General features: G+C 50.9%; 1 protein-coding gene across 2 annotated transcripts; it reads right to left on the bottom strand.

Annotated features, from left to right (window-relative positions):
• Positions 1-721: 721 nt before the first annotated feature.
• On the bottom strand, positions 722-22,616 carry CDS2 (CDP-diacylglycerol synthase 2). 2 transcript variants are annotated; one of them, XM_083880455.1, is made up of 13 exons: positions 22,540-22,616; positions 12,170-12,312; positions 11,227-11,323; positions 10,699-10,796; positions 9,694-9,833; positions 9,257-9,315; positions 8,671-8,753; positions 7,553-7,640; positions 7,124-7,192; positions 6,431-6,583; positions 6,046-6,165; positions 5,356-5,459; positions 722-4,734 (listed from the first exon to the last, which is right to left on the bottom strand). In XM_083880455.1, the coding sequence occupies exons 1-13, from the start codon at positions 22,600-22,602 to the stop codon at positions 4,605-4,607; spliced, it is 1,347 nt and encodes a 448-aa protein (XP_083736581.1). In that variant the 5' UTR covers positions 22,603-22,616; the 3' UTR covers positions 722-4,604. The 2 variants fall into 2 exon arrangements, with proteins under 2 accessions (XP_083736581.1, XP_083736582.1); XM_083880456.1 differs by lacking the exon at positions 22,540-22,616 and adding an exon at positions 19,012-19,107.
• Between the last annotated feature and the right edge of the window lie 411 nt (positions 22,617-23,027).

The raw sequence follows: 23,027 nt of genomic DNA, 5'->3' as shown, positions 1-23,027 counted from the left end.
CGGTGCTGCAGCTCCACGGCTGCCTGAGGACTCCAGGGTCCCTTTTCTGGCAGATTTACCACCAAAGGATGGGTCAGCTCTCAAATTGCTTCACATACTGCTGAATATTAAATATTGCTGCCCAGCAATCCCCTGTTGAGTGTGGCCATTGAGTTTGGAGTCACTTCACAGGGTTTCATTGAGCTCTGCTGTGGCTGGAGGCTGCACTCGCCTGCAAGTGCCCATGCAGTGACAGGAAGACCTGAGAGGCAGCTGAGGGGCTGCTTTGGCTTAGCTGATAAGTCAAAAAACAGACAAAATAACACCAGAGCTAAAAATAGCGTTTTGCTAGGTAAACAGAGGATTCTGCCCTCCTGACCCCTGGCAAGTCAGGAGAAAGGGCTGAAATGAAGGAATAACTTATGGTAAAGGGAACTCACAATGATTTTTAACATCCAGTGAAATCTTCAGGTAAAAAAGGAGTGAGCAGGGCCAACACTTCCCTCATCATTGGTCATGATAAGCCTGGACAATCTGAGCCCAGGGTCACCACAAATCCCACAGGGAATGCCAGTGTCGCTCTACATGTTCAGGTCCAGTCCTGCCCACCCGTGTCCTTGCCGCAGCCAGGTCTGCTCTGCAGAAAATCCCTTAGCAATGAGAGCTACAGGGCAGGAATGAGGGAATGTGAGTTTGGAAAACATGGAGTATCCCACAGCACTGAATCAAACTCCTCCACAGATAATGGAATTTATATTTATTTAACAGTAACATACAGTATATAAATAGGGTAAATACTTTAAAATATACAATATTTCACATTTGAACATTCGGTCAAAGAAAGGCAACTCTACGTGTGTAGCTAAAACTGGAATCAAAAGAACAATACACAGAGAAAGAAGCTGCTGGTGGGAATGGGCTGGAGATCAGGAATTGCACAGGGATTACAGAAGCACAGAGCTGCCACCCCGGGGCTTCCATGCGCTGCTGTTTGGGACTGAGCTGTCCCCAGGAGGGGCTGGATGGGCACACACAGCTCTGCCCTACTCCCACCACAGAGGGGGGGAAAGAAGAGAGGACAGGATCCCCCCCAGCCAGCCTTGGGGGGTCTCACTGCACACAGGGGACGTAGGGGACATTCCCTGGAATGTGACACTGGGATTCAACAGCCAAGCTCTGCGGGATGCTGCAGGATCCCAGCTCCACGAGCCACACAAGAGCTGCCCCTCAGCTCAAGGGCACTGCTGAGCCCAGGGAATTCCGTTTAACCCTGGCTGATCCCACAGCATGGCTGAAGAACCCAGGTCTGGTGCTTCCCCAGGCGTGGGCTGGCCCTGCCTCCTACCTGGAACCTTCACCTGGGCCACAACCAGGCAGGAAAAGCAAATTCCCACCGAGGTGTCCACAGGCCCAGCACAGCTGTGGGTCAAACCCATGTCCAAATCTAATCAGCCCCTAAAAAAAAAAAACCCTGGGGGTGTCCAGTGTCCTGCCCAGCACACCTCAGCAGCTTCCCAGTGCCACTCCCACCTCCCTGGCTACCTGGTCCGTGGCACTGGTGCAGAGGTGGCTCCCACACCAGCCTATGACCTTCACACTAGGCAAATCCTTCCTGTTCCTTTCTCCCAGCCCACACACACAAATCCCAGCTGGTACAACCTCCTCTTTCTTACTTTGCTCTTCCCTTTGGAGCTTCCCTGTTGCTGGAGCCCGCTGTGAACCATTTTTTTGTGCTACGCTGAGCTTGAGTCCTGCAGCTGCAGAACTTCCCCCGTCTCTCCTCACTCACCATCCCTGGGGTCACTCTGTCCCCTCCACACTGAAATTCCCAAGAGCTGCAGCATCACCAGGGTCCTGCAGGGCCACATGTGCTGCTGCATGTCCCTGGGCAACAGTTCCACCCTCAGAAATAGCCAAGGTCAGGAACAGCAGCTTTTCATATTTCCTCTGGGAATCACAAACTCCCATCCCTAGCAGTGCTCAGGATCAGACCTGGAGGAGAGGTTCCCTGCCCACGGCAAAGGAGGTGAAACAAGATTTTAAGGCCTTCTCCAATCCAAACCCAGGATCCAACTCCTGATCCTGTGAGTTCAGCTGCACAGCTTGCAAACAATCCAAACAACCCCCACCACCCTCCCTTCCTCCTCCCTGCATCCACTGCTCCCACTCACTTTAGTGAGCTTTCATGCAGGAAACCCTTCCCAGGCAGTTTCCCCCATGAGGACCAGCCCAGGTTTGGAAGGGAAGAAGGAGGAATAAAGCTGATCAGAGCATTTCTGATCAGGGAAGCCACCCACAGGCAGAGCTGCTGCTGTTTCTCTCACAGCTACTCCGTGGAACTGCTTTGCCCTCCAGTGCCCACATCCAGCATTTACACCCCAGGAAAAGGCCCAGACCTGCCCCAAACCAGAGCCTGCAGCAAAGCTTTGCTCCACTGATTACAACAGAAGGGGAACAAAAGGTTTAAAGCAGACAAGCAGAAGACTAAAGACCCACTGAAGAAATTTCTCACTATGAACAGAGCACAGCTTTGTAATATTTATCAACACTGTCACTTCTGCCTGTGACTCAACAGCCACAACAAGGGATTTTGGCAATGGGCAGGGAAAATCCAGAACAGCACCAGCTGGTCGAGCCCCCTAGGGCAAAGCAAATCCTGGCACTCCCACCCTGCTCCCATGGGTGTTCCTGGCAGGGGCCTCACTTTGCCTCACTGAACTCAGGCAAACCCTCATTAAACACAGCCCAAATACTGTCCCTGGGGAATGCCAGATGGAAGCACCTCGATTCTCCTCTGCAGTTTCTGTATCAGGGGCTTGGACCAAAATGGGTTCCATCGACAGAAAATAAACCCCTGCCTAATATCAAGCTGGAAGGGATCAGTGTCCACAACCAGGAAAAATCTTTATGAACACCAAACCCAACCCTGAACTGGCTCAGTGCAGAACTTTGCCAGTACCAATTGAAAATACTTTGTAAGAACAGAGCCTTCTCTGCACCCTGTACTTTCCATCAAACACCTGCATTTGGAGCACAAACCTCAGCTCCTGCTCAGGGAGGCAGAGCAGAGCCCACCACAGGCCTACAGAAATGTAGGAGAGAGGCTGGGACCTGTGCTGCGTATTTACACACACTCAGGGTGAATAAAAGCAGTGGCATAATCAGAATATGGAGTAAAAGCTCTGAATTTGGGCTATTTTCAGGTAGTTTATTTTCTGTTGATGCCAAGCCAGCTCACAGCAGGTACATGTCTCACATGAGGGGTCTGTGGCTAAAGGGTTGTGGCAGCAACTGCTTGAAAACACCAGTGTACCTCTGTGTGAGCTCTCCCTGTCACTCACCCCCCAGGCTAAAATAAGGTAAAGTTTCTCTCTCCCAAGCACAAACTATGGAAAGAAGGAAAATTAGAGTCATCTCATGTTTGGGAACATCGCATGAGGTGTAAATGGGGATATTGTCACTCTTTGATAGGAAAAAAAAGAAAGTTTTCAAATCTTTACGGCTCTCATTTTTAAATAATAAAAAAGTATGACAAAATAAAGGAAAGGACGTTGATAAAACCTGCAGCTATAAAGTACAAACTATTTCTGACAAGATTCAGCGAGCGAAGCAGGACAGAAACCTGCAGAGAAATGAACCCAGACTGAAATGCAACACAGACCGTGGAAAACTCAGCAGCACGACTTATACAACTCAAGTAACAAACAGACATGATCCCTGAAAGAAAACAAAACCCCCGGCTGCAGCTGGAGCCCACCCAGCGATGAAACTGGCTGGAAACTGCTCCCCAGGTTACTTCAAATATCCCAGTGTGGGGTTTCCAACCTTGGAAAAATGAAGAAGTGTGGTTTTTAAAGGTTATTTAATGGGGAAAAGACAAACCAAGTTATTTAAAAGTTCTTCTCACTTGGCAGGAGTTGCTCAATGAAGCTTCAACGTTCTTTAAAACTTACTTCCATCAGTTTTGGAAGAATCTGAACCTCCCACATTCCCACACACAACTGCCACTTCCTTGACTCCTCATCCCCAGTCTGTTTCTGGTTTAATTAGTTACAGAAATTTGATTTGCCAAAACATCAGCCCTGAAGGGAGGGAATGTGAGAGGCTCTGCAGAAGCAGCAGGTGAGAGCAGTGCAGGTGTTGGGCAGAGGAAATGGGGCTGAGTTAGTACAAGATCCTCTTCCTTGTGCAAGGAGATTCCCACAGGAAGGATCTGCTGGGATAATTCCCAGTGTACTCCCAGTTGTCCCTGGAGAGGAGGGCCAGGGGAGAACATAGCCCCAGGCTCTGCATTCCCTGCCAAACCCACTTCCAGGGAAAGCTCATCTCTGCCCACACACCCCGAGGGTTCAAAACAATCCACCAGGACAGTCACACCCTCCTGCTCCACCCAAGTCCTTCCAAGCCTTAACTCCTTCTCAGCTACGAACCCAAGATTTGCCCATTCGAACCAAAGCTCTATAAATATATTATTTAAAAAAAATAAACCACAAATGCAAACATTTACCAAGAAAGGAAGAAAAGTTACAGTGAAATGAGGCCTTGTTATTGTCTTAAATCAGGCAAGCCAGGAATTCCGTGGAGGAAGCCTGTCTGTTCTCAGTCCTGTTCCAACCACCTCCTGTCTATGCATCCTCCAGGCTCTCCAAAATTCCCCTGTCCACCAGGTGTGCTTTGAGTGTGTTGAAGATGTGGAGTTGCTGGTCTGGCCTCAGGGTCAGGAACTGCTGGATCAGTTTGCTTGGGTTAGGGCCTCTGGAACACAAAAGCATCATCAGCAATGGGGCTCAAGTGAATTCCATCAGAATAACGGGCTGAGATTGATTGCTGTGCTGTCCATTCCTTCCCCAGCTCTACCCTGGGAGCCTAACTCCTCTTGGGATGTGGAAATGGACTCAAAAGGCACAGAAGGCTGAACTGTAAACACAAAATAACACCCCAAACCCAATCTATCTGAAGAGGATTGTGCATCTCATCAGCAGATGCTCCCCCTCAGAATTCAAAGCAGCCACACACAGACAGTTCCTCAGCTCCCTCAGCACATCCTTTATGCACAGGCTTCTTTCCTCTGTGCTTGGCTGCAGAATGCTTGTCAGTGCTGCAAAATTAGATTTCCCTGCTTGTTTGACTCTAGAAACCTGTCCAGGATTCCCAGAAGGAATTTCAGTGGGACTGGAATAAAACAGCCCACGGGAAGCAAGGGCTGCATTTCCAGCTCTCCTGAAGATCCTTCCCCTCCTCAAGCCCCAGTTTCCTCTGCTTTGTATTTTCAGCTGTTAAATCTGTCAGATAGCACAAGTGCCTCTCATCCTAGCCCTGGAGTAACAACATGCCCTGGAAGTGACAAGAAGCCCTAGCCCAGCAGGGCTCACCCACCTGATGAAGCTGGCAATGTACACGTTGACAAAGGTGGCCATCAGGTACTGGCAGTCAAAGCGATCCATGATCCCCCCGTGCCCCGGGATGGTATTGGCAAAGTCCTGTCAGAGCAGAGGGATGGTACTGAGCCCTTCCCAGGATCTGTGCTCGCTTTGGTGCCCCCACACACCATGCTCACCCCCTGCCCCAGTTCTTCCCAGAAGGCAAAGTCAGACCAAGGAAACATTTTGTTTCATGTCTCCCTGGTTCCAGAAGTTTCTCCTTTATGAAGCTGTTGGTGCTTGAGGAGCAGCAAGGCTCAACTCAGCTCTGTTACTCAAAGGTCAGGGAAGGCAAATGTTTATCTGCTGCCACCTTGCCTTGCCTTTCAAGGCATCTTAATTGAGAACAGGCTGTTTATATGTGAAACCAGCCTGCAAGACATCAAGGGAAACTTCAGGCTGTAAAATTTCCTGCTTGGGTCTTCCTTCCTCTACCTGCACCACAGCAGGGTTTAGAATATCACGGTTAAAATCTTAAGGTCTCTTCCCTTTTGGTCAAAAACCCAGATCCTGTTCCAGCATTTTATCTGTGACTGACCAAACCTCCCTTCCCCTCCCTTCCCTCAGAGCTGCAGGACGGCCTCAAGTGGCAGCACCCACTTTGTGTTTCCTTTCCCAAAATCTCCATGACCCTCTCCATCCTCACCTTGATTTTGAAGGCCCTCTTAAAGCCACTGGCAAAGAAGCCCCCGAAGGGCCCGATGAGGGAGGCAAAGGTGGAGAGGGCGATGCTGTGGATTTGGAAGGGGTACATCCGCACGGTCTTCTGCAGGAGTAACAGCACAGGAGGATTTTCAGTGCCTGCCCCTCCTTCTCTGTCCCCCAGGCTTCAGCTCAGTTGGCTTTCAGGCAAGCTAATGTCTCACCAGACTTGTGATAATTCCTTAGGGCTCTCAATCAACAACAGGCAGCGCTGCACTCCCCCCTTTTTCTGGATGCACCTTTGTTCTTTCACATCAAAACAAGGCCCTGCTCTTTCCTTAGTGATCCTACCACACTACATAAGAGCCAGGGGACAGAGAGGGTCGTACCCAGCCCACCACAGACTGCAGCACCACGGGGATGTTGTACTCCTGCAGCTGGAACAGCTCCGAGGGCTCGCAGTCCACGGTGAAGCTGTTGGTGTCGTTGTTGAACTCCACGGGGCAGGTGAAGCAGCGATACCCGGACATCACGTAGGACAGCTCCAGGAAAAAGAGAAGGAAAACAGGATTCATGTTTTCCTCAGGGATTTCGCAAGGGGAAAAGCCGTGCAAGGAGATAAGGGAGGAGGGAATCACACTCCCAGCTTCATTAAGGAGATTACCCCCCTGAGCAGCAGTAATTGGCTAAAGGCAGAGGAAGAGCGAGGCTGCACCCTGAGGTGGAGGAACAGCAACAGCAGCCACAGAGAGGGTCATAAAAACAGGGCAAAGCACTCCAGAAGTGTGGAATTCCCCACACAGCCCCTGAAACGATGCACAGCACCATCCAATAGCAGCAGAGGACAAATGGTTAATTACTGTAATGAGCACATCATAGGGTCTAACAGGGATTAAAAACTTCCTCCAGCACTCGGCTCCATCAGCAGTGCCTGCACACAGCCAGGGACCACTTCAAACTCTGGGCAGCAAGAAAAGGTGAAATATCTGACAGATTCAAGCCTGACTGCATCTTTTAAACAGAACACTGGGACCCTAAAGAGGAAAAACTTCCGTGGAGGAAGTACCATGATGGTCACTTACCAACAATCCAAACAGAACGGTAGAAAAAAATCCTCCAATAAAACCCTCCCAGGTCTTCTTTGGGGATAGCTGTCAGAGAGAGAGCAAAGGGGACAATAATTGATACATCTCTGTAGCCCTTCCTCACTTTTGAACAGCTGAGGCAACACAAAGTGGTGCCACCAACCCACAAAGAGGGCTTTGGTCAGAATTTGACCCCAACACCTTGGTATGAAATGGTTCATTCATGGTTGGACTCAATCACCTTTCCAATCTCAATGGATCAATGATTTAATAATTTCATAGCCTCAAAGACTAGGATGCATACTGGGTTTCATTTGGAGACTTGCTTCAGACCCATCAGAGGCCACAAAGCAGGAGCTGGGGGAGCACAGGGCTAAGACCCAAAGGAGCTGAAGTTCACGTTTTATCCCTCAAAATGTCCCAAACCTTGATGAGTGGCGTGCGGCCGAAGAAGAACCCGAACATGTAAGCCATGATGTCATTGCAGATCACACAGGAGATGGGGACAATGAACCTGCAGGGGACAAGCGTCAAACCATTGGCAACTGCCAACATCACACAACTCCAAGGCTAAGGGAGCAGCTGCCACCACAGGGCTCTTTGCAGTGCCACCATCTCAACATCCCCTCCTCCAGCTCAGTACAAGGAACAACCACGAGAAGCTCCAAGGGGAATCTGGGGGTCACTCCAGTGACTAAAAAGTAGGTTGTGTCCCCAGAATGGCCTGTTTGCAGCAGGTTTTCTTTAGCCACACCCAGCAGGGTATTGGACACGCCCCTCCTGACCTCCTGTAAATATTTCCTGCATTTTAGCCATAAGCAGGAGGATCCCAGAGCACCCTGGGCTAGTGTGACACACTGAGGAACACACAACCCTGAAGTGGCCAGAATTAATTCCTGGCCCTGCTGGTTCTGGCAGGACCCCCAGAGGGGCCTCCCCTGTGCACAGTAGCTGCAGGGGGTGCAGCTCCTGCCTTTCAGTGCTGCTTTTACCACAGGAGCAGCACTTTCCCAGCCATTGGGCAGCTGTGGCAGAAAGCACCTACTCAGCCCCAAAGACATCTGAAAGGTCCCTGCACCTCACAGCAACTTTACAGAATTCTGTTTCATAACATCTCTCTATACGGTGAAGTAGCACAAAGCAAGTCCTAAGTCTCTGAGGACTCACTTGATCTTCTGTTCAGAACAGGCTGGTCCTCACAAGAAGCACCTCCTCCTCGGCCATTTGCTTTTGTGAGAGAACAGTTTTAACTCAAAACCAAGTTTTGAGATTTAAAAAAAAAAGATACTAGGAATTTATTCCTACTATAATGGTGTGAGGCCCTGGTGCAGGCTGCCCAGAGAGGTTCTGGACTCCCCATCCTTGGAAATGTCCCAGGCCAGGTTGGACACGGCTTGAAGAAATATGGGATTGTGGGAGGGGTCTGTGCCCATGGCATGGGCACTAAAGCCCCTTCCATCCCAAACCAGTCTGGAACTCTATGAAAAGACAGTTTTTTTCAGGTTGCAGAAACCAAAGCAGCTCAGGGGGCAGAGCAAACTCACCAGATCATTCCTTCAAACAGGTTGTGGATGATGAGGTGGGACTGGGTAACAACAATCAGCAACGTCACGTGGGTCCAGCCAAACTGCAAGAGAGGAGAGCACCTTGTCCAGCCTGTCTAGAGCCACTGCCCACCTCAGGTGCTCTGAACTCCTCAGAACAGCTCGAGCAGGAGGGTACCAGGGCACCTCATCCCTCATAAAGCTCATTTATTATCTATTGTTTGTCAACCAGCCAGATAAACAGCGCAAGCTGTCTTGTACTGAGTTATTCTGGCACTGTGGGGCCAACACTGGCCTGGCACTTCCCAGCTGCCAATAAACATCTCACTCTTGAAGGAAGATCTGAACAGCTAAGCTGAATTTCTGACTGACTAATTTTCCAACTCCAAATTTAACCTCACCAAGACCTGAATTTAACTTCACCAGGCCCTGAACTTTAACTTCGCTAGGCCCTGAATTTAACATCACCAGAACATGAATTTTAACCTCACTAGCCCTGGATTATTAACCTCACTAGGCCCTGGATTTTTAACCTCACCAGGCCCTGGATTTTTAACCTCACCAGGCCCTGGATTTTTAACCTCACCATATAGAACTGGAGGCGATAGTGTTTCTTCACCAGACTCAAGACAAACATGCAGAAACCTGAGGAGAGACAGGAGGAAAGTCAGTGGTGAGAATGTGCCTTCAACAGCCAGAAATTCTCTTGGGCCACTATATTGCACAGCTTCTGGGGATTTTACTGGAATAAAGGAGTGCTGTGCAGTGGGAAAAGCACTGCTTGGAAGTCACACCAAGCAGCACTTGGGCAGATGAACAATCTGGCTGCCCCATGAAGATCATGGAGTTTTCTCCTCCAGAACCTCATGGAAAAGATTTGCCACCACTACTACAAAAAGAATTGCCAACTTCCAGCATCCCTGGGGAGCAGAGATGATTTGCTGCAGATCCTGCACTGGACACAGCACTCCAGGCAGAAGATTTCTTCCCTCCAGCCCAGCCATTAATCAAGGTGGTGCCCACCTGTTAGGTAGAGAGCAAAGGAAATGAAGCGATGGTATTTGCTGAGGATCCTCAGGGGCTCCTCCCTCTGCACCAGGGTGAAGAAATAATCTGTCACTGTCTCGCCGTAGAAGAAGTAGTTCACACAGAGCAGGAAGTACCTGAGGAGGGTGGGAACTTTGTCAGCAGGAGCCCTAAAAGGCTCCTGAAGTGGCTGATCCCTGAGGTCTTCATGCTGCCCTGGGATGCTGCCAACAGGTTTTGCCTCTGCCAGCCAGAACTGCCTCCTCCAGTTTGGAAATGTCTCCTTCATTCCCAGGAGTGGTTGCAGCTCTCAGCCCCATGCTGGGATGGGTCACAGCTGGGGTTTGGGTGTGGCTGTGATGGACAAAGCCTCTGCCTATTTAGGCAGCACTGCTCAACTGGCCTCTGCCTCCCACCCTGTGCCTCCCAAAATCCTCCATCCTGTGCTCCCCAAAATCCTCCACCCTGTGCCTCCCAAAATCCCACACCCTGTGATTCCCCAAACCACCCATTACATACCTCACAAAAAACCCTTCTTGGAGCCCACTTTTGGGGTTTCTGTGCCCCAAAAGCTCCAGTCCTGCCCTCTCCACAACAGGAGAGGTGACAGGACATAAAGGGGAATGGCCTTAAGCTGCAGGAGGGCAGGGTTAGATGGGATATTGGGAAGAAATTCCTCCCTGTGATGGTGGGGAAGAGCTAGAATGCAATTCCCAGAGCAGCTCTGGCTGCCCCTGGATCCCTGGCAGTGTCAAAGGCCAGGCTGGACACTGGGGTTTGGAGCAGTCTGGGACAGTGGAAGGTGTCCCTGCCCATGGCAGGGGTGGCACTGCATGAGCTTTAAGGTCCTTTACAACCAAACCATGCTGGGATTCTGTGATTTTCCTTTACAAGTGCTGCCAGCACAGGCCACTGTCAGCCCAGGGCCTGTTGTTGTGTTCCCTGAGTGCCCAGGTGAGGGCTCAGGTGCACACAGGGGATGGGGAGCAGCCCCTCACTCACCAGCTGAGCGTCCTGAACCAGGGCAGGTCATAGGAATGGTACACATTGTAGCCAATGGTGATGATCTCATGGAAACATTTGATCTGGACACACATCACCTGCACAGAAAGGACATCCAGGCATTTTAACTCCTGTTGGTTAAACACCTCTTCCCTTGAGGAGACAAAAACCAAGCACGTGCAGAGCACAAGGTCCTTTAGCAGCTGCCAACAGCCCTGCAGGAGCCTCCCAGTCCCACATGGCATTTTTCCCTCCCAGTCCCACGTGGGAATCTCAGGATGGCATTTTTCCCTCCCAATTCCACATAGGATGCTCAGGGTGTCATTTTTCCCTCCCCCTTCCCCTGCAGAAGGTTTCTAACAACCCCTTGTGTGTGTTCCAACTGCAGCCAAATACTGACCAGCAGATTCCTCCCAGGTTTCCTCCACGGAGAGAGGAATCCAGGATCTCTAGAACAGGAGGCCCTGAGCTACCCAGCAACCTCTCCCCACTGCAGGGAAGCTCAGGACACCTCTCTGGAGCACTTACTATTGTCATCAAGACCATGGGGCCCAAGTAGATGATGATAAAGAAGAAGGTGATCATTGCCAGTGTGAGGATGCCTCTCACCCACCAATTCTTCCATCTGGGCCACGGAGAAGGAAAACATCAGAGAAAGACAAGACAGCAAAGCAGCCAAACAGTACTTCTGCTCTCTGTGTGTCACAGGAAGGAAACTGAGCCCTGGAAACCCCAAGTTTCCTCTCAGTGGTGCAGAGAGACCTTGATGTGCTGATAAAGGCTGCAGCAGCTGCACTTCAGCCTCACTAAATGCAGAAAGCTGAGCACCTCGCAGGGCGCTGAGATGGGACAGGGCAGCCTCTGCTCCTGTTCTACTGCAGCTTTCCCACACCTTGGACAAGCTGCAGGATAAATTCAAATGAAATGGGGACAACTCCCCCTTTCTACACTGTTCTCCATGAGGAGAGATCGCCCCTGGCATCTCACTGCTACCCTCACTGCTTTCCTGCTGGGAGCCTCTCCCACCCTCACAGCACACTTGGGAAAGACACCTTCTCCTGTGATATAAACAAGTCAATTTCCTCCCAAGCAGTTTGTGGAGAATATCCCTGGCTTGTTCCCAAATCCTGTCCTTATCAGTGCAACTCCTCAAGCATCCTGGCAGAATTCAGTTACAGCAGGGGCTGAAAACCCCCACAGCTCCAACCTTTGCTGTCAAAGTCACTCACGAGCTCTGTGGGTCTGCTCCACCCAGGCCTGGACCTGCCAGGACCCAGCAAGCAGCAAGACCCTCCCAGCACTACTCTGCCCCCTCCCTTCCCACCCAAATCCCTGACCCTGCTGCTTCCCATGGCCTCAGGGGCAGGGAGAGGCTGCTCCTTCAGCTTCCAGCAGCCCCCAGGGCCATGGGGAACCACGGGAAAGGTGCAGAGCCCTGAAGGGGCACAGGAGGATGCTCAGGCTGTGTTACCTCGAGGACAGGTTGGAGAGGGCCCTGTTCAGCACCTCTGGAGTGTCATCTGAGGTTGGCACCGGGGAGGAACCCCCAAACTCGGATTTGCTCTCGCTGTCTGATGCTGTCTCTCCATCCAGCTTGTTCTCAGACTCTGACTCCTGCAGGACAAAGAGAGCCAAGGAGCTTTAGCAGCCACTCTGGAGGAACCTGGGCCAGGCTCGCTGGCTCCAACACTTACCACCACTCTGATTCTGCACCAGAGAGGGAGGAGAAGAAAATATTCTGGTTGTTACACAGGGGTAAACATATGAGAAACATTCTCAGGTGTCTTAGGTGGCATCCAAGAGGAGTTTGAGGGTCCCTCAGCCTCAGCAGCAGGCACAGAAGAGAGCCTGTTTCCTCTGCAGAATTATAGATGCCTCGAGGTTGATTAATGTGCATCTCCAAGAGCAGCAAGTGCTCCAGGGCTTGTTAGCAGGAATTTTTACAAGGTCCCAATCCCCAGGCAGGTCTCAAAGAATGTAACACTGCCCAAATAAGCCAGGAAGAAAGGCCTCCAAGTAAACAGGCTCAAGGCTCCCAGACGGACTTCTGAAGTGCTGACTACTTGAGGACACTAAAAATAACACTGAGCCCATCCTCAGGCAGCTGAGAAGGAAAAGCCTGGCTTATCACCCTGGCTCAACCATCCCCTCTGGCCACAGGAGAAACCCAAGGTGCTGCAGAGGGACACGTACTCTGTGTTTTCTCTGCCCCTTGGACTGCTCCAGCACTCAACCCTGAGCAAAGTCCTGTGTTTAGGGGTAAATAAACCCAAGAGAGGCAGGTTACTGAAGGCTCCAGCCCAGGGCTGGGAAGGGGATTACAGGTGAGTCCTGGCTCTTCCTAGTGGCACTTTTCACTCTGGCCCAGCCCCTGAGCAGAGGACAAACCCACAGCTCCACATTTTGCCCCTCATTTCAGCAGCACAGCTTCATCCTGCTCCTGGAAGCAAGAAAGGAAAAGACCACTCCCTGGAAAGCATCCAGGCAAGGCAGAGTCCATGCCCTTGGCTTCAGCCCCCAGGTTCTCTGAGAACTCCCAGAAAAGTGACTTTGCCTGCAAAGAAAAAGCTCAGAGGGAGCTGAGCTGACAAATGCTGGGAGCTCTGCAAACAATAAGACTTCGTCCCCTGGGGCTTCCAGGCAGCTCCAAAACAACCAAATCTGCTGGGTGCAGTTCATGGCTGGGGGAATCTACAGTTCAGCAGAGCAGGAAGGCAGGAGCTGCTCCTTATTTAAAGCAGGAAAAGGTAATTACCCCCCTCCCAGCTGGAACTTGTCAATGGCTACAGGCCAGGATCTGAAATCAGCCAAGGACAGTGAGGCACTGTCAGGTGGAGGCAGCTAAAAATACCTCGGTGATGTCAGAGATTATTCCCAGGGATGAGCAGATCTCCAGCCATGCACCAGCAGCACCCAGTGTCACCTCCTCATCACCTCCCTCCACGCTCCTCCTTTTCATTCATCCACTGGGAAGGAAGAGTTTGGGTTTGCTTTCAACCCAACACCTCTGCCGCCCTCACACAGGTTTGGGGAGCTGGCAGTGAAATGCAGCCTGGGTTTTTTCAGGTGTTCTTTAACTGACCCATAAAATCCTTTTGGACCTCAGATTTCGGAGAGATGTAGTGCGATTTAGATGGGAACAAAAATCCATAAGGCAGCTGCAAATGGCAGCAGGCAGAGACTGGAAATTATAAAACTCCCTGAAGACAACAGATTTGGCATCTTCTAGCACAGCACAGGTCAGGTTTTTGGCAATCTGTGTTCTGTATTTAGCTACAGTCTCTGCTCCCACTGCAATGCATTCTTGAATAAAAGGATTCTCTGCCAAATTCCCCTGGGAGCAATCGAAATAGCTTCAGCCAGACCAAAATCAGCTTCTCCTCTGTACAGGCTAAACTCCAAATCCTCAAGCACATTTCTCATGCAGTCCTGGTGTCCCTTACCCCGCACAGGTCACCAGCCTGGAAGGATTCAAGCACCATCCCTGTGTTTTACTCCCCAAAGTGCAAAGCAGGTAATTCCTGCTTGGGGCCAGGAGGATCAGAAGCTTCCCAAAGTGCTCAGAGACCAAAAGAACGGGAAAGAGCACTTGTGCCTTCCTCACTTCCACCCCTGAGAGGAGAAAAAGCTGAGGTGATGAAAGAAAAGTTCAAGGACTGAGGAATCTGATGGTGCAACCAAGCTGATGTCCTGATCCATTCTAAAGTCTGATCCCTGCTCAGCCTGATCCCTGCCACAGCCTGATCCCTGCCACAGCCTGATCCCTCTCACTTCCTGATCACTCACATCCTCATCCCTGCTGTGCCCAATCTCTGCCGTATCCCAGCGATGATTCCTTACACCGACTGCACCCCACAGACTTTGCAGGTAAATCGATGTCAAACCCCATCCCCGGGCATCTGCACCACCACTTGCAGGGAGAGGCCAACCCAAACCTCACCTGCAAAGAGCTCTAGGCTCCAAGAGCAGGAGCAGAGCTCCACTGGGTCAGGCCAGCTGTTCCCCACTTCACCCTGGGCACTGCCAACAGCAGGTGTAGAGCAGCACAACACCCACGGCTTCCACAAACACTGCCAGGTTATTCCCAGAGAGCACAAAGAAGCCCTTCAAGAGGCTTATTGTCACCATAAAGGGACGTTGTTAGAGCTCAACACGAAATGCAGGAATTCCTGCCGTGTCTTTCCTGCTCAATTTAAGCCTGATAGAAGAAATCACCAGGCAAAGCGAGGGATAACTGACAATTTAACATCATCACTTTTAAAACAATCGAGCAGCACCGGGAATGAGCTCTTCTCCCTCCTCAGATTCCCCTGAATGGGGAATGAGCTCTTCTCCCTCCTCAGGTCCCCATGAATCGGGAATGAGCTCTTCTCCCTCCTCAGATCCCCGAATCCGCTGAGATTTTATAGGACATTGTACCAGATATAGGCTACAGAAAGGACTCGGTAATTGACACTATTTTTATACCTTTTATGCAAATTGCCCCATCAGGCTACAAATCATCAGTTTAAGCAGCTGAGTGGGTGCTAAACAACGTGTTTAAGCCTGAGCTGCTGCACCCTGGAGTGGGCCACTGAACCCAGCTGTGACACTGCCTTGGGGACACCTCCCACACATCTCCTCCATGATCACCGTGCCAGGGCACTGCTCTCACAAGTAGTGAGGGTTTTTAACCAATATTGGGTTATTCAACTGAAGGGTATTTTTGTCCAACCCTGTAGGTGAACCCAGGGCTCCTTCTTCCATTTATCATCTCAGTATTGAAGTCTTCTTACAGAATAATGGGAAAAGGGATGCAGGAATAAAACCAAGACAGGAAATTATCCTAATTCCTTGATTTCTACACAAGTCATGATGAGAAGAAAGAGTAAAACCCCAAATCTCTGCAAGGCCTGTCTCTCCTGACAGCTGAACCAGAGCTGGGAAAATCCAGATACCTGCTCGTTTTTTCTATTTATGAAATCAACAGCTCTGAGCAACGTTTGTTAACAGATATTTTATCACCCTGAAGAAAAGATACAGAGAGAATTGAGTTCGTCTGAGCTTTCTTTAAACAACTCGACTCCTTCAAGAGGGTGGTAAGAAATTCGTGCTCACCCTGAAATGGTTTTCTCACAGAGGAAGTCGTGAGCACCGGGTTTTTTACACAAATATCCACGACATGATCTCAGTTGCCATAGAAACGAGCCTGCTCTCTCCCTGCCAAAAATCTTCTGCCCAATACAGATATCCAGTTAAGTATTCAACACTGGCAGATTAGATTAGCTCAAGAAATGCCATTATTTAGGTATTTTCCTCGGAGCTGGGCACTATTTTATTCCGACTTTCTGCCAGATTTTAACAAAAAATGGTGACAGAAAATGTTATTGTAAAATAAATTCTGAAAAGGGAAATAGAGTTGCTTTTTCAGGCTACAGAGCTGACAGCTGGAACAAAAGGGACCAACTGTACCTGTGTTCTCACCTCTGAGCACATCTGCAGGATCAAAGCAAATACAATTAATTTGATGAATACAAACCCAGCGGCCTCAGTAATGAAAACCTCAGTGTTTTCCAGAAGGGACTTTAATCCCTAATTTACATCTGGGGAAACTGCTCCATTCCTCTCCTGCCTCTAACCTCCACAGCACCCCCCAGAGCTGCTGTGCCCCCCAAATCCACCAGGGTGACATCACGGCCAAAATTCATCCCATAACTCCAAAACTACAGGATATTCTCTCCTAGGAGTTTACAGCTTGGGAGGGTGAAACAAGAGAAGTCTGGAGATCATTAACACCAGAAGGAAAAATAAACTTCCAGGCTTGGTTTGTAGGAAGGTCCCAAAAAGCACCGGAATCTTTCTTCAAGTGTTTTCTACCCTGGTCTTGTGCTGTGACATTACCTGCAGGGCACTTAAATTCAAGTTTCTCATGTCCCTCCACCAAGACATCTACCAAGCTGGCACCTGGCTGCTTGGTTTGTTGTCTGAAAAAACCAAAAAGCTTAGGTTTCATTTATGTTGATATAGGACTCCCTTCCCCATCCCAAAATAACCATATTCCAGCTGAAAACACGCACAGAAATCAGGACATGCCTAAAAATGGAGACCTTTAGCAGATAACAACATCACAAAAAGCAGGAATGTTTGCACAGTGGCTGAAACAGCAGAGAAAATTCATCCCCTGATCCCAGAGCACCAGCTTGGTTTGGCTCAGCCACGGGATGTGCTGGGAGCCAGGCTCAGCCTGCACAAACAGGATTCATGGAAGTCACACATTCCTGGGACTCAGCAGGAGCTCTCCCTCTGCTGGGACCCCCAACACCCACTCCAGGGGCTGCTGTTTCCAGGAAATCAAGGAGGAAAAGGCACCAGGCACCAGCTAATGTGTACAAAAGGAGCACAAAAATCGGTGGGTGGTTCTGGCATTTCCCCAGAATTTCCTGCTGTTTGGAAAGGAACCTGCCTCCCCTCTGAGCATGTGATGGAGATGTTTTGGGGAGAAGTTCTCCTGAGTCCGAGTGGCATCCTGGTGCTGCCATGGCATTTCTGAGCTGGCACCTCCCTGCAGAGACACAGAAACAGGAGAGCAGAGCCCCAGGAGCCTCTGGGTGCCTGAGTGAGGCTGGAGATGTGTCTGCTGGAGCCTGCACAGACATTTCAATCTGCTGTTGTTTGGGAGAGCTGGGGAGAACAAACAGCTCTGCAGCAACCGTTCACACTGGGAGGTTCCTGCAGGAAAAGGCTATTTTTGTCCTCTGAAATGAGAGCCTGCATCATGCCAAGGCCAGTGGCTTCTGACCCTCGATTCTTCAGGAGTTTGTACAGGTTTTTCCAAAACATAATGAGGGGGAAAAAAAACCCTTACCAAGGTATTTAATATGCTGACTCTAAGGTGGTGCCTTGCACTATCTTGTTCACATTTCTCTGCCAGTCCAGTTTATTTGGACTAACCAAAGAACAGACTTGGACCAATGTGTTTAGATGTGAACCTGATGAACCCAAATCTGTGCTTTACTGAAGTCTCAGGTGTCAGCAAGGCCAGGCTGGATGGGGTTTGGAGTACCCTGGTCTAATGCCCACAGCAGGCTTTAAGGTCCCTTCCAGCACAAACGAGTCTGGGATTCAGTGATTTTAAGGGTTTTACCTCCAGGGGTCCTGGGGATTTTTTCTGCTTGGAATCATCCCAAATTCCCTCTTCTCAGCACCCTCCATACACAGAAGTCACCCCCAGACACCACTGACAGCACACTTGGAAGCAGGAGCAGAGAACTGTTCCCTGTACAGAACAGTCCAAGTGCCTCAGCCTGCAACAGGGAACATCCACCACTTCTGCCATCCTGATCTTACTATAAATAATAACAACAAACAACCAGGAGCAAGGACAAACCGCTGGGGCACCAAGAGGGAACTCAGGAAGAAGCTCCCAGATCCACCAAGACGCAGCAGGAACACAGAGAACACAGCCTGGAGGAAATGGTCACAGAAAGGGGGACATGAACCAGAGCAGTCCTCCAGACCAGACAGAAACAAATTTCCCACTCATTAAATAAGGATAGGAAAGGAAAGCAGCTCTGGACTATGCCAAGGACTGAGTAACATGAAAAGCAACCTGGGGGTTTGACGTGAGCATTGAAAGTCACACACAAGCACTGCACACAGGGAAGGAAAGCAAGGTGTGCAACCTTCAAAATGATAAAATCTTCCTGGGATCACACTTCCCTGGCATCCCCACAAACAAGCAAAAATACAGGTGAAAAAGCAGTGGCAAAGCCAAAACACCTTCCAAAGGAAATGCTGGCAAAGGAGTTAAATTTGAGAGTCACTTTTCCACTAGGAACACACCTAGCGCAGTCCCTGTGGCCACAATTAATGATGCACAGGAGCTGTCAGGCACATACAGCGCCAAGCATCGAACTGCAGGGAAGGCTAGAGTGTCCTCTGCCAGCAGAGCTGGGAATCAAAACCTCTACCAGCAATAAATGAGGGTCCTGCATCAGGAAGCTGGTGCTTGGATCCCAGCCTAAAATAATATTAAGAGCTATTAAGAAAATAATCTTTTGGAGTGGGTTTGGAAGCAGACTTGGACTTCAGCCTCCCTTTATCATGGATGAGATGAAGAGAGGCATCACTGCAGTAGTTTATTGGGTTTGGTCCTACAAAAGCCTCCTGATGTTAACACCAACTGCCAACTAGAAGGAGCTCTCCCAGAATCTGGGAAGTAATGGGATTTGAAATTGCCTGAACCTCCAGAGTGCCTGCACTGTTATTTCTGTGTCCAGCACCTCTCCCAAACTAAAAGCCAAAACTGGAGCTGCTGCCCCCATTCCAGCTCACCCGAGGCCACTGTCCTCAGCCACGCTCCACCCTCCTGAGCAGGGACAGCACAGCCCTCACTTGGCTCAGCCTTTTCAGAGCACGTCAGACCACCAGGGAATTCTTCCAAAATGCCTGGAAGCACAAGAAATAAATGCCTGCAAGCACAAGAAATAAATGCCTGGAAGCATAAGATATCACGAGGCTTGGATGCCAGTCTTTCCCTCTTTGTACCCCACAAACCAGATGCAGCCAGATAAAGGTCACGTTGTCAGGCCACTGCAAAACCAGCCTGGAAGGAACCAGAATTTTCCTCCTCAAACCCTTGGTGGCACAGAGCCATCTCACCCTGGCACTCCCCATGTCTGCTCAGGGCCTCCGACCAGCAAAGCAGCCTCCTGCAGGCCACTGTCACCCCTTTTCCACCAGAAATGGAAAACTCTACAGGAAGGACACAAAGCCAAGCACAGCCTCCTTGTGCTCCTGCACAGGGACAGGATTCTCCAGCCGGGACCTGCAGCCCACACAAGCCTGAATCCCCTTCCCTGGAGGAGGTCATGACATATCTGGGAACCCCCTCCAATTTCAGACTGCTCATGCACTGTCCCAGCAAGCAGATGGAAATGGAAAAAACCTTCAGTCTTCACTGTGGGGTCACACAAAGCACAAACAGCTACTGAGAAATTATCATTAAATCCCTCCAAACCAGCAGAAGCCTTCAGGGTCCAGCAGGCACAGAAAAACTATTTTCTTTTGTGCTATATCTGTTTTCTTTGGTAGCTGCAGAGAAAATGTGATTTCATGGGCTGTAAACAACACAAGAGAGAAGGCACTGACCTCTGGGTTTGGATTATGAGCCAGGCTACAAACAAAAGAACAAGTCTGTGAAGACCAAGGTATCTCTGGGAGAGGGTGGGACCTGTAAGGCACCAAGAAACTGGAACTGGTTTCATGGTGAGGCCCTGGCACAAAAGCTGTGGTGCTCCATCCCTGGAAGTGTCCAAGGCCAGGCTGGACAGGGCTGGGATGGTGGGAGGTTTCCCTGCCCATGGCAGGGGGTAGCACTGGATCAGTTTAAAGGTCTCTCCCAACCCAAACCATTCCATGATTTTCCACTCTCAAACATCAACAGACACCAACAGGTATTAGCATCCCTTGGGCTCAGCTAATGGCTCCAGTAACACCAGGAAAAGCTTCCCTGGTTTTTCACCACAGAGATCAGAGGGAGCTCACTGAGCAGAACAAACAGATGTTGCCTCATTCCCCTCAAGACAGAGACTTTGTGCTGCACAGCAGATTTAACAAAAAAATATTTTAAACCGTTCTGGCACAAGCATCTCCTGAGGCAGCCCAGGGGGGACACATCAGAGCTGGGACACCGAGCAAGGCTCAGAGAAGCAGAAAGTGCAACCAGCTTCTCACCCTCCTTTGCCAAAACAGGAAAGTGGCAACAAGCACAAAACACCATGATCTTAGTGTTTGCATCCCATTGTAACGCATTTCTGCCAACACAGAGCTCTTTCCAGAAGCCTCCAGGATTCCTGTCACATAAAAGCTGCTGAATTATTCCCTTTGGCAAAGCTCCGAGTGTGACAAAGCAGGAATGGGAATGTCCCCTCCCCGAGCAGCACCTGCACAGAGCCTGAGCAGCCCCAGACCACCAGGAACACCACACACGAGTGGTTCTGCTGCTGCCGAGCCTTTCCAGCACTAAAAACACAACTGCTGGATCTCAGGGCAGGAAATCAAACCCTGCCACTGAGTGTGGAAAGCAAGACACCAAGGGTTTCACTAAGAATTAGTTACCAGGTAACCTCCTTGCAGCTGCATTTGGCAGTTTTGGGAAATTCTCTGCTCCCATCACTGCCTTCTATTATGAAACATCACATTCAGCACCTCGGAGGAGCTGTTCCTCACTGCTTGGGCATATTTCACTTCTTTTTTTTTTTCCTCCTGCAATTAATTCTGAGCTGTTTTACGAGGAGCAGCACAACATTCCCTCTCTCTAGTGAGGACACTCCAGGTCACTGGAGCTCGAAGGAAATATCAGAGTCCTTCAGAAGGCTCGTTGTACGTGAAAATGCCAGCATGGAGATAACAGGATTGCCCTCTGACCTTCTTTAGGGGCACAGCACAAGGAGCTAAAGCGAATCCCAGCTTGGCCCAGTGAGTTTGTTGTGCACCAGTTAAGCAGCACCAGCCCTGCCAGTCTTCCAACTCCCATCACAGCTCTGGAATATAAAACTCCCTGAAAGTTTTCTGTTGCAGAGTAAAAATTCCAGCTGAGATGAACACAACTCAAGGTCTCACCCTCTGCACACTCACCACAAAACCAGAGCCATCTAAGAGCTCCTTCCCTCAGTGTCAGAGAGTTCCAGTGAGAGAGGCACAGCCTCCAGACCCACACTAGGGTGACCCATTCCCACCACTCCTGGCTCCTTCTGTTCCAGATCCCTCCCTGATCACATCAGAACCATGAAGTTTCCTCAAACCTGCCCACACAGCCTCTAGCAGGTGTTTAACTGTCATTAAAATTGCATTTAAATGGCATTTAAATTGCAAAAGAATTCTGTCTGATGATTTTGTGTTGCTCTGAACTGCTCTCTTCGTGCACTAATGGAGAAAACATCAATATGATATGGTGAGGGGTGATGGACCAGTCCCAAGGTAAGTGCATTAAACACCAGCCCAGCAAGAACCGCTCTTCCCTCCAGTTTCTGCTCCCTGTGACTCTGCAAATGCTATTTACAAAGTTTTCCCCGAGTGTTTATTCCTCTTTGTCCTTTCCTCTTTGGGGAGGCACAGGAGCAGAGATGACAAGGGTGACTAATGACTCATGGAGCAACAGTGAGCATCCAGCCGGGCTCAGGGCTAGAACAGAAGAGACGTTACAGGAAAACAGCCAGGTTTGCTTCCCATGGCTCTTCTGCCGTGAAAAGGAAACTTTTTCCTTCGGAGAAAGGCAAACTCAACCCTCATGAAACTCCTACAGAGACGTCGCAGGGAGGGCATTCCATGGGCATGACTTAGGAGGCACCAAAATCTTCCCTAAGGTAACCCGAGGGGTTTGAAACCCCCACATCCTGCCCTAAGGATGGCCTAGAGGTACCAAAGTCTTCCCTAAGGGAAGGTTTGGAACTCCCACCTCATTCCCTGGCGATGATTTAGGAGGTACCAAACTCTTCCTTAAAGGCAGGTTTTGTAACCCCCACCGCGTCATTCCCCAGGGATGGGCTGGGAGGCACCGAACTCAACCCTGAGGGAAGGTTCGTGACCCCCACCTGAGCCATCCCACAGACGCATTCACGCCCAGATCTCCGCGCTCCGGGGCCGCTCCTCGAAACACCCCCGGGGACGCGCTGTGCTCCTGCAGGAGCGAATAAACGAAACGAGGGGCAAATTCCCCGAGCGCGGGGCAGCCCGGGGGCCGCAGAGCGGCCTCATCGCGGGCCGGCGGGACCCCGCGGCGTACAGGCCCCACGCCCCGCGGTGCTCCCCGGTTCCCCCCGTGCCCGCAGCCCCCTCACGCCCTCCGGGGCCGCTCCGCACCTTGTCCTGGGGGTCCCGCGCCCCGCCGGGGCCGCGCCCGGGCCGCAGCCGCGCCTCGCTCATGCCAGCCCCGCGCCCACCGCGCCGCACACCGCCGCCGCCAGGGGGCGACACGGCAGCGGCAAAACTGCCGCCGACCAATGGGCGGCGCGGGCCGGGCGTTGGGGCGGGGCTCGCGCGGGGCTGGCCACGCCCAGGCGTGCCCGGATGAGGGCGCGCGCCATGATGGGTGGGGCGCGCGCGGCGCCGCCGGCCAATGGGAGGTGTGGGATGGGCGAGAGGCGGGGCCTGGGCCGAGGCATGGCCGCGCCCAGGTGTACCCGGATGATGCGGGGCGCCATGATGTGTGGCGCGAGTGTGCCACTGAGGGAGGGGGCGAACGGGCGCGCGGGAAGGTCCCCGGGCGCTGGGAGAAGCCTGACAGTTTGTCTTAAGGGACAAACGAGTTTGTGTTATGGCTGTTTTTTCCTCAGACTCGTGTGCGGCAC

Source organism: Zosterops lateralis (assembly GCF_965231275.1).
Source record: "Zosterops lateralis genome assembly, chromosome: 30".
Lineage (NCBI taxonomy): Eukaryota > Metazoa > Chordata > Aves > Passeriformes > Zosteropidae > Zosterops > Zosterops lateralis.
The sequence above is the reverse complement of the archived record's forward strand: the minus strand, read 5'-3'. Positions and strand labels throughout refer to the sequence as shown.